Consider the following 12,247-nt stretch of genomic DNA (forward strand, 5'->3'; position numbering starts at 1 on the left):
AGGGTGTATATTGTAAATGTATGGTATGAGGGGGATGAAAGGAGAATAAGGAGGTATATCGGAAGAGAAGGTGGAATTGTATATGAGAGAGTTATAACTACCTCGGAGGAGAGGGGGGGGGGGGGGCAAGAAGTATATATGAGTCATGTGACGGAAAACGAGACTGTATACTAACTAAGGGGAAAAAAAATAGGGAAGTGGTTGAAAATAGCTAGTAGGGAAGCAGCATGAGTACATTATGGCGTTTGAGCTAAAAAATGGGGGGAATAACTGAGAATGAATTATATGGAGTAGAGATATGCAGGGAGAAAAAAGGAAAATTACAGAGAAGTAGAGTAATCGAAAAAATGAATGAAAATATTAGGAAAAAAAAAAGGGGGGGGGGAGGGAAAGGGGGGGAGGGAAAGGGGGGAGGGGAGGGGGACGGTAGCATAGTATGTGAGCAGTGGAGATATATATACTTTATGCTACCTGTAGTGGTTAGGTGGGTCTGGGAAGGCTAGATAGGAAGAGAAAAGGGGGGGAAATGATAGCGGGATAATGGTAGATATCTAATTACCAGGAAAGGAACATATAAAAATTGGTCGGTTTGTCGTCAGTCCACCGATCAATAGATTAAAAAAAAAAAAAAAAAAAACATCACAATAATAATAATTTCATGCATCTTATCATAACAGTCAAATACGGTGAGCGAAAGCACTTAATAAAATCATCGGGTTTGTCAACATAACAGGAATAATCCCTTAATTATGTAAAACATCTATATAAAAACATCAGGGAAAGGCTGTTGTATGTAAGGCCTTATTTTTTACAAATTAAATTTTACTAACATAAAATAAAGTGCACAGATGGGAAGGGAAATATATGTATGAACGATATGCTATACCAGGTTATAAGACAGCCCTCTGGAGTATATTATTTTCTGATCTTTTGCGCCTCTACTTGTCGTATACTAAGGACACCCCCCAGGCACGATATTTAAAGGAATATTAAATTTTTATTGTTTCACTTTAAGCATTATTAAAATCACTGCTCCTGAAAAACATGACGTTTTAAAAACTTGTTTTGCTTTAATGCATGTCCCATGGGGCAGGACACGGGTCCCCATACACTTTTTATGGCAAAAAACTTGCATATAAACCTTTAAAATGAGCACTTTTGTTTTTTCATGTTAGTGTCCCATAGACAGTGTTCCATGGCTTCCATGACTTTCGAACTTGCCACAAACACTGCATAATGTTCGCTGTTTGGCGAACAGGTGAACACCTGATGCTGTGCTAAATGTGCTGAGATCACTGACCAAACATGGACATGGGCATCTATTATCTGTGGCCAAGGTCCCATTTGTTCACTGTTTTTGCACCACCACTGTGCCACTTTGCTTACATTACCGTTTCCCCCAAAATAAGACCTAGCGAGGCTGTCGGTGATGGCTGCAATATAAGCCCTACCCCCCAAATAAGCCCTAGTTAATGTCCTTGTAGGTCTTATTTTCAGGGTATGGCTTATTTTAGGGGAAACAGGGTAGGGCTTATTTTGGGGGTAGGGCTTATATTGCAGCCATCACCGACAATCACACTAGGTCTTATTTTTGGGGAAACAGGGTAGCGGATATGTCCAGCCATGTAAGTGAATAGGGCCGGTGATGAACCCGGCTGTTTTTGCACCTCTTGGCATTCCTAACAACCATTGACAGTGGGAGGGTTACACAACTTGCATATAAAATGTGTTTATATACAGAGTATATATATATATATATATATATATATATATATATATATATATATATATATATATATATATATACCGTATATCTTTTCATGTGACAACACAAATAACTCAACACGCAGCCATTCATGTCTAAACCGCTGACAACAAAAGTGAGTACACCCCTAAGAGAAAATGTCCAAATTGGGGCTAAGGTGTCAATATTTTGTGTGGCCACCATTATTTAACAGCACTGCCTTAACCCTCTTGGGCATGGAGTTCACCATAGCTTTACAGGTTGCCACTGGATTCCTCTTCCACTACTCCATGAGGATATCAGAGAGCTGGTGGATGTTGGAGACTATGCACTCCTTCATCTCTTGTTTGAGGATGCCCCACAGATACTCAATAGGGTTTAGGTCTGGAGAGATGCTTGGCCAGCCCATCACCTTTACCCTCAGCTTCTTTAGCAAGGCAGTGGTCATCTTGGAAGTGTGTTTAAGTCTGTTATAATGTTAGAATACTGCCCTGCGGCCCACTCTCCAAAGGGAGGGATCAAGCTCTGCTTCAGTATGTCACAGTACATGTTGGCATTCATGGTTCCCTCAGTGAACTGTAGCTCCCCAGTGCTGGCAGAACTTATGCAGCCCCAGACCATGACACTCCCACCACCATGCTTGACTGTAGGCAAGACACACTTGTCTTTGTACTTCTCACCTTGTTGCCGCTACACACATCATCTGAACCAAATAATTTCATCTTGGTCTCATCAGACCACAGGACATGGTTCCAGTAATCCATGTCCTTAGTCTGATTGTCTTCAGCAAACTGTTTGCGGGCTTTCTTGTGCATTATCTTTAGAAGAGGCTTCCTTCTACGACAACAGCCATGCAGACCAATTTGATGCAGTGTGTGGCATATGGTCTGAGCACTGACAGGCTGACCCCCCACCCCTTCAACCTCTGCAGAAATGCTGGCAGCACTAATATGTCTATTTCCCAAAGACAACCTCTGAATATGATGCTGAGCACATGCACTCAACTTCTTTGGTCGACCATGGTGAGGCCTGTTCTGAGTGGAATCTGTCCTGTTAAAAAGCTATATGGCCTTGGCCACTGTGCTGCAACTCAGTTTCAGGGCCTTGGCAATCTTCTTATAGCCTAGGCCATATTCATGTAGAGCAACAATTATTTTTTTTCAGATCCTCAGAGAATTTTTTGCCATGATGTGCCATGTTGAACCTCCAGTGACCAGTATGAGAGAGTGAGAGCGATAACACCAAATTTAACACACCTGCTCCCCATTCACACCTGAGCCCTTGTAACACTAACGAGTGACATGGCACCGGGGAGGGAAAATGGCTAATTGGACCCAATTTGGACATTTTCACTTAGGGGTGTACTCACTTTTGTTGCCAGTGGTTTAGACATTAATGGCTGTGTGTTGAGTTATTTTTGAGGGGACAGCAAATTTCCAGTGTTATACAAGCTGTACACTCACTACTTTACATTGTAGCAAAGTGTAATTTCTTCAGTGTTGTCGCATGAAAAGATATAAAAAAATATATATAAATATGTGTTTTTTTTTTTTTAACAAAGCCACACAAGTAATATTGTAATTGTATGGTATTAAAAAATGACCTTTCCTTTTCAATCTGCAGCTCTGTCATTTTCTGAAAATGCAATGCAGAATGTGTACAGAAGGCCCCCCAGATATGGAATTTCCTGCTTGTGTGATTGGCTCACTGACTTTCCTAGAAGTCCACACTAAGATACAAGTCAGATTTCAGGCATCCCCTGGAACAAAAATTTCATTTTTGGTGAGATACTCCCAATAGGAAATCTAAAGGGATGCAGACCCTGCAATTTTCCTTATTTGAGCAAGTGCAGGAGCTGGTTCATAATTATGAAACCACTCCCATTAGTTTCACTCAGCCAAGGTGCACAGGCAAACACACAGGGATTTCTTAAGAATAACAAAAGGCAGGAATCTTCAACAAAGTTTGTTAAAATCCTTGTAATGTACATAAATCAACCAGAGGGGGATGTTTCTTTCACAACAAAAGTTGAGTTATGCTTTATCTGTAAACATTGATGTTTTTACACATGGCTGGAATTCAGCTTTAAGATCAAAATGCTGCAATTTATAATTACAGTCTGAACAGTTTCTCTCTTTTTTTTTCATCAGAATAAAAGCCTGAAGAACAAACTACTATCTGGAAACAAACTTTGTGGTCTCCGTGCTGAAGAAGTGAGTAAGACTTTCTTTAAATGGCTAAATGTTAACTAAAATGTTTATGAAGGAATCTGACCTAGAGATTCTGAATGAAAATATAAGTAATGCATGTTTTATCAGACTTGACATTCCTCTGTGTTGATGTTCAAGTAGTGCATTGTGTTAGAACCGTAAGCAGATGTACAGCGCTGTCTTTTGACATTGATACAAATGTATGCTAAAAGGCAAGTATTTTATGAGGCAAGTACAATGTCTGCAATGAAGGTTGAAGATGTTAAAGTGCAACTCCACTATCAACACATTTTTCAAGCCTGGTGTAGCATCTAGTTAAAGTGGTTGTAAACCCTTACAAACCACTTTGACCTACAGGTAAGCCTAGATTAAGGCTTACCTGTAGATCCAAGAAATATCTCCTAAACCTACACGTTTTAGGAGATATTTACCTGAAGACAGCCACCGCTGTCTACAGCGCATGCGTCGTAGACAGGGGCTCGCAGGCGCTCTGGGTAAGCCACAGATCGTGGCAATATGCCGCGAGTGTTGGCTCCCGTGCGCATGCGCAGGAGTGACATCATCGCTGCTCCGGCGAATCACAGCGCCGGAGCAGCGTGACCCACGGAGACCCACCAAGAAGATGGACACTCGGAACTACAGGGGACTACGGTGACTTCGCTGGCCCCTGTGTCAGGTAAGTGACACATAATGGACTACTATGTGATGCATAGTAGTCCATTATGCTTTACCTTTGCAGGGAATCAAAGAGGAAGTAAAACCCATCAGGGTTTTCTTTTACTTCCTTATTTCATAGTTTCATAGTTAGTTAGGTTGAATAAAGACACCAGTCCATCCAGTTCAACCTGAGTGAGTGTCTACAATTGTCCCTATCCCTGTACATTGCACACTCATGTTGGTCCCTACCCTCAAGGAGCCCACAATCCAAGGTCCCCATTCATATACTAGGGCCAATTTTGAACAGAAGCCAATTTACCTACCTGCATGTCTTTGGATTGTGGGAGGAAACCGGAGTACCCGGAGGAAACCCACGCAGGCACAGGGAGAACATGCAAACTCCAGGCAGGTAGTGTCGTGGTTGGGATTTGAACCAGCGACCCTTTGAACCAGCGACCCTTCTTACTGCTAGCCACTGCTAACCACTACACCACTGTGCCACCCACTTCCTCTTTAAATAAATAAATGGATTTTAAGATGGAGTTTAACCCGCTGGTGAGTGTTGCAGCCTTCCATGGCCCTAGCTGGAAGCTCTCCACTTTTTTTAACTTTCAGGCTGGGTTCACACTATCTTCGCAATGCGGCTCACAGCAGGGGTCCGGAGCGTCCCGGTTCACAGTTTCAGGTCCGAGTTTAGCTGGAATTTTGGGCTGAATTTGGACCTGAAACTGACCAAAAGACGCACAGGACCCATGTGCAAATTTGCACAGGAGTCGCAGCGAAGATATGTGAACCAGCTTCATAGAGAGCCGTTCAAAATCTCCTGCTATTGTGAATTGGATGCTGGGAAACCGCATCCAATTTGCAATAGTGTGATCTCAGCCTCAAATGTGTTTTATTGAAATGATGGTAGGAGAATAGTATTACAACTGGTGTAAATGCATACAAAAGAAATAAGTACAGCAGACTTATATGTGTATATATAATCTATTTTTATTGGAGCAGTTGTGGATGGCTGTGGAAAGCCATCCACAACTGCTCCAATAAAAATAGATTATATGAAAAAATAAACAAACAAACAAAAAAAAGAGCAATCAAACTATGCAGTATATATGAAGAGGAAACAATTGTGGTCACATTTCAGTGTGTAAGAAGACCTGCAGATGATTGCAAAATAGACCTGTGACATTTGGGATCAACTTGTACTTATAGGTAGGTTTCTGGGACAAATTGTGAAGCTAGCCAGCAGACCCAGATTTTATTATATTAGGTTGGGAACCCTCTGTGTGTATAGATGAGTTTTTCTGTAGGACAATACAGAATTAACTTCATGACACCAGGCTTGCAGATTGGGAGAACATGCCTACATCCATTGGTGTGCAATGAGCTTCCTGGCAATAGAAAACACTTTCTGTAGGAAAAGCATGACAAACTTGTCATCCTCAGGGTTAGGAAAGAGATCTAACAAGCATAGTATGGGGTCAACTGTCATAGGTGATCCCATCTTGTCGTGAAGGAATTGACCCACTTGCGGCCAGTAATGTATGACTGGACATTCCCACAAAATGTGAAAGAAGGCCCCCACCCTGGGGATCTGGGCATCTGGGACATGTGGGAGAGTAAGAGGGGAGATAGCGGGCAATGTCTACCGGGGTCAGGTATGCTCTATGCAAAGTATAAAGTGCTGTGAGGCAATCTGAAGCCTTGGGAGACACCTGTTTACATGCATCTAGTAATTAATCCTCCACTTCCCCAACATCTTGTGACCATCAGGATTTGAGTTGATAAGCCAGCTTAGTGGCCGAGGGAGTAATAAGTTCAGTAAAGAATATGGTAGGTCAGTTTCTTAGGGTCCGAACCTAATTTCATGTCTAGGATGGGGAGTATCGGGAGCTGGGGAGGAGGGCCAGGGAATTGAGTGCAGGCATACCCCACTTTTAAGCACACAATGGGGTTTGTTTACTAAAGCTGGAAAGTGCAAAATCAGGATCACTTCTGCATAGAAACCAATGAGCTTCCAGATTATTACCACAGCTTAATTGAACAAGCTGGGGTTAGAAGCTCATTGGTTTCTATGCAGAAGTGAGCCTGATTTTGCACTTTCCAGCTTTAGTAAATAAACCCCATTGTGTACTTAAAAGTTGGGCATGCTTGTATGTATGAATTGAGTATGTGGGGCAGCACTCTTTTTTTAATTAAGCCTCTTTTTTGGGAATTCTACTTTAGAGAATGTACCTGGGTGCAGGTTGCAGGAATGTTCTCTCTAATGTTATCTGGTGGTACCTTAGTTCAATTACACTGTCTGAAGTAAAAACTTGAGTTCATGATTTTCATGACTTTTCAAGAGACATTATCACCCTGACCATGTAGGGCAAGATGACATTAGGGTTGATTTACTAAAGGCAAGTAGAATGTGCACTTTGCAAGTGCAGATGCACTCTAAGCTCCAGGGTTTAGTAAATGAAGTGAAGCTTTACTTTACATTTTTGCTTGCATATAAGCCAGTCTTCAACACAGTCTTCCAAAGGGTTCATGGCAAAGTACAACAAATAGACAAATTCAGACAGCACTCACACTGTAGCCCAATAGTATATCACCCTTACCAATAATGTGTATACTTACTCAATGTTTGCTTTTGCATTAAAGTAGAGCTCCACCCAAAAGTGTAAGCTCTGCTTGTTCGCACCCCCCTCCACTGCCACATTTGGCACTTTTTGTTTGTAAGTGTATGGTGAGTCCTCTTGGCTCCTCTGCCTGAGGGACAGTGGTTAACATCAGACACAAATGATTGGTCCATACAGTGAAGATGGAAACCTGATGGGGGTGGGCAGGTATCTGACACAGTTCAGCATCTCATATGTTGAATGCTGAAGATCCTTCAGCCACTGTGACCCAGGTAAGGGAGTCACTGCGCATCAGAGAGGTACATTTTTATTGATGCTTTTTTCAGCATAGTATTTATCACATTTTATATTAGTGACATATTCCTTTTAAAGGATGAGTTTTGGGACAGACTGAACTAGGACAGGGGATTTTGGAGGGGACTAGGGGCTTGCCTCCTACCCACTGATTATGGCCCATGGAGAAGACTGAAGATTTTGTCTGCTTCTCCCAGTCAGAGCATGGAAAAGACCTCAGTTAGCCTCTGATCCTATAGCGAGCAGATCATCCTCTAATGATTGACAACAATATGATGAAAGATGAGACCGAGCCTTGGATTATACAGATGAATGGTAAGAGGGAATACGGTGAACTGGAGAAGTACACTGCAGACTTGGGGCAGAAATATTTATCAACAATATCCCATGAAATCTATGAAAATGAATTTCACTTTTTCAGACTGCTGGAACATTGTCTAAGCATTGTCTCGTAGACAGTTTCGAACAGTCTATGATCCCTGATTAATGAAACGATTGTCTATGTGTGAATTCCCATTGTTAATTCAGTTAATTGAGTCACTTATTGTTTCTGTCTGTTGGCTAATTTAGCTAACTCTTGGCTGTTCCTACAAGATGGGATTAGCGTTGTGTCAACTTTACCTCATTATCTAACCATTGTGTGACGTTTGGGGTAATATTTTGTTTTATTTTTCATTTACTGAATAAGGTTGCATGTGTTAGCAGCCAAACCGACCTTGCAGGGAGATAAAACCTATCATAAATAAAGCCAGCAATTCGTATTTCTATATTGGCTCACAGGGCGTTCTTATATCTGAACACTCCAGCATAAAGGAGAAATCGCTGTTATACCAAATCCAACTACTAGATCATAGTCTCGATAAGCCAGTGCATTTCTATTAGCATATAAATTATTGAAAAAGATTTCCATGAAGACAGCACTGAATAGAAAGAATTTGTCACTCTACTTTTAGACAGTCATTCATTCTTGTGTCTATGAATTTCTAATACTCAGATGAAATATTGTCAGAGCAATATTGCTTTTCGTTTTTCAAATAAAAGTAATTTTACTACGATGATTGTATATATTGTTTGATCGGAATGTTGGTAAAAAGCTTGACCTATTATTACACTGAATAGTATATCTACGTATATGTTTACTGGAAACTTCGTTTATTGATGTTTTTTTTTATTTTTGTTCATTTTGTAGTCAAAACGCATACAGGCCCAGCTTAAAGAGCTTCGGTATGGGAAGAAGGATTTAGTTTCTAAGGTAAGTCACCATTTTTAGAGTAAGATCAACAGTAGATACTAGGATTACGTGATATGTTTTATAGGGTTCAGGATCTATAGAAATACATTCAAATTCAGTGATTCAGTTAGGCTGTTGCAAAATGTATGGCAAAAGGTTTTTTTTTTGACACAGACATGGAAAAAATATACAGGTTTGCATCACAGTTAGAAAGTCTGGTTGGACAGAACACCATGTCTCAGAGCATAGACAGGCATCTAGCATTGGGGAGAAAAAGATTGTGTATTTTTTTGGACACCGAAGATGAAAATTAAGGTCCTACCTTTTTTCATTTAATTTGTTTTTATTGGAAGTTTCTTTAGTAAATAGCAGTACACAATTATACAAAGCAGTACAAAACAAAAATACACTTTTCACATTCATTGGTTATGGAGTATACTAACAGTGCACAGAGTACACTGAGTGTAAACTCTATAACTGACTTTGGACAAATTTGGGGCCAAAAAGTGTTTTTATTTACAAGTAACCATCAGCCTTGCTGCTATTGACATATGGGAAACTATGGTAAATACTGCATTGTAAACCTCCCTATTGGTAACACAAATAGGGCTAATAGAAGAAAAACATAAAATATAGCTGCGCATAAAATTAAGCTAAAATAATGTAATAGTATGTGACAATAAATGACACCAAAAAATCACCATAATAAATATAAAATCATACTCATGAATGAACATGTGATTAAATAAATATATAATATATAATGAATATGTGATAACAATAATAAATCCTAAAATAAAAGGAATAAAGTAATTATATCAAAAGTCCAGTGAATGGAGTGAAAATGGTGACTTAATCAAATTATTCTGTGCAAACAGATATGCTTATGAACCTTCACCACACAACATATGCGCTTACCAGAGGGTAAGCGATACAGAGCCTGTAGTATTAAAACTGTGGCGTCAAATCAACCTCCAGACATCCTTTGGAGATGGCAGGAATCAGCTGTGGTTAAAATGAGGACAAGCCAAACGATCCAAACTGAAAGGGCAGACCAGTAAACAGCAATCATGACCCCAATGAAAAGGGAAAACTCTCCGTTTATTTTATGAGCAAAAATATTGCACTTACATTTGTAGAAATGTTAAAAGCTTGTAAAAAAAGCCGGACAGCTGGCAAACACCTGTCCTAGACAGAGATGGTGTCAGCACGCCACCCTCCCGACGTACGTTTCATCAAAGAATGACTTAGTCATGGGGAACGGGTCATCGCCATAAATAGTCAGGAGTAACCAAGCCTTGTTCTAATTTAATCAGAGGCACCTAAAACAATCAGGAACAACCAAACCTCGTTTTGATTGAAACATAGACAACCTAGGGCTAATAGAAGGATGGAAGGATGGAGAAGTAAATTTCCCTGTCACTTGTGAAATCAGTGTAAATGCAGGTTTAAGTTTGGATGTTTGGCAAATCAGATATTTATAAAACCGGAAGATAGTTTTTGTTAGCGGGTAACATGAAGTTATAGTATTTCCAAACTGCATTATTAATAAGCACCTGCATGGCAGGTTAAAAATTAGGAAAATGTTGAGCCGCGTTATGAAAGTCTTCCTTATCAAGGGTTCATAGATGTCATACTCTTTAAACATTTAGACTATTAATACTGTATAAGCGCTGCACTTATGAATTTATTGTTATTGTCTAGTACGCCAGGAGAATTGTGCTAGCAGCTTTTCCATACTATTTGTGATATTTTATTGTTTCATTGAACGTGGGTGATTTGTGTTTTTTTTACAAAAGAAAGCATGTCTGTATGTAATGCACCCCATAGGGAGACAGGCCTAATTATATCTATTAGAGTTGGGTCCACTATTGGTTGACCAGCAGTGCGAAAGTTTTCAATGAGATCAATAAGCTCCTTTGTATCTTCTAGTATACTGTACTTCTCATTACAGTCTCCCATATCCGACAGTGTGGAATCCTGTCTGAAGTAGGATTTCTGTGGGCTGTGTGATGAGGAGGAGTTACAGTAAAACTTTGGCTTAAGAGTAATTTGGTTTGAGAGCATTTTGCAAGACAAGCAACATTTTTAAATCAATTTTGACTTGATATACAAGCAATGTCTTGATATACAAGTAGCATCACGTCACAGCTGAATATAAAAGAGAGAGATGTGGTTACCTTTAATGAAGGTACAACATTTAGCAACTCATATGATTAATGATTAAAACAGGCACATCTAAGGATGCAGGCATCCGGGGTAAAGTTGTTGTCCTTTCCACGCTGTGCTTCATGAGTGGTTCAATCGCTTTCCTGCAGGATATTCTTCCCCGTCATGATTGCAGACTGACAGCGGTGAGAGCAGGTGGTGTGGGTGATGGTCTATGTGGACAGCTTTACCCCGGATGCCTGCGTACTTAGATGTGCCTCTTTTAATCATCAACCATGTGAGTGGCTAAATGTTGTATCTTCATTAAATGTAACCATATTGCTACACTTAGAGGTTCCCCTCTTCTCTTTTATACTCTGTAGCTCCTGCTGGAGTTTGCTTCTATTCCTCTTGTGGATACTGCCAATTGCGGATGGACATTTTATGGTTACACAACTAATCACATTGCTATAATCTTTTTATATGGACTTTAAACGGGAGGACTTATGAATAAATGGTTGTGGAACAAATCATTAAATTTTCCATTATTTCTTATGGGGAAATTCGCTTAGATATACAAGTACATTGGATTACAAGCATGCTTCTGGAATGAATTATGCTCTACTGTTATGCTCTATGTTTTACTGTAGTTAGTTAGGGCAGTGGACTGGGTTCTGTGTGGAGAACTACTATGCTAGGCTGCAGGTGACACTTCCAACCTGGGTTCATCTTAGTGGAAAGAAGCTCCAGCTGACGTGAAGATGTCAGTGAGGTTGCAGGGGACTTTACCTTGATTTTCGTTTGCCTTGAGGGTAGCTGCTGTCACCCTACTGCAATTAAAGTGATCTCTGCTGCCTCGTTTCTTGCCATGTTTCTTTGAGTTGCTAAGAGCTAGAGGTCTGTCCGGGAGCTAGATTACAATGTGGCCATGTTCCTGGCTTCTGGCCACACTCCTGGTCCTACCTTTTGTGTCACGGGTTGGAGAGGGCAGGCAAACTTCAACAATACCGCCACAGGAGCCCAGTTCTGAATGACTTGAGAATTTTGGTAGAACATAGAAGAAGTATAATTGATTTAATTTCAGACTCTTGTAATCCTCTGCATAGCACTAACAGTAGGAGAGGAAGGGCCAGTACTCAGTTGGGGCTTTGTTCTTGTAAGGAACATTTTTACAAACTGGGAGAGCAACTGGATGGCCCAATCAGTGTACATATATTATTGTGCCTTTATATTGTGGCTAGGCTCCTATTACCAGTGTAGTCAGCACGGAGATCCAAAACCTGGATTTGCCCTCTGACAAAGGTGCCTAGATCACAAGATCTGCGTAATAGATTCACCA

The 12,247-nt window shown here is 40.4% G+C and overlaps 1 protein-coding gene across 2 annotated transcripts in view; it reads left to right on the plus strand.

Moving 5' to 3' along the window:
• LUZP2 (leucine zipper protein 2) overlaps window positions 1-12,247 on the plus strand; it is a 928,200-nt gene that overhangs the window by 645,132 nt on the left and 270,821 nt on the right. For both annotated transcript variants that reach the window (XM_077460834.1, XM_077460835.1), the window contains exons 6-7: window positions 3,895-3,957; window positions 8,719-8,781. In XM_077460834.1, the coding sequence (XP_077316960.1) occupies window positions 3,895-3,957; window positions 8,719-8,781 (126 nt within the window). The remainder of the gene's footprint in view (window positions 1-3,894; window positions 3,958-8,718; window positions 8,782-12,247) is intronic.

The sequence above is a fragment of the Lithobates pipiens genome, unplaced genomic scaffold, assembly GCF_037356315.1.
Source record: "Lithobates pipiens isolate NorthernLeopardFrog02 unplaced genomic scaffold, aLitPip1_a1.2 Scaffold_10, whole genome shotgun sequence".
Classification (NCBI taxonomy): Eukaryota; Metazoa; Chordata; class Amphibia; order Anura; family Ranidae; genus Lithobates; species Lithobates pipiens.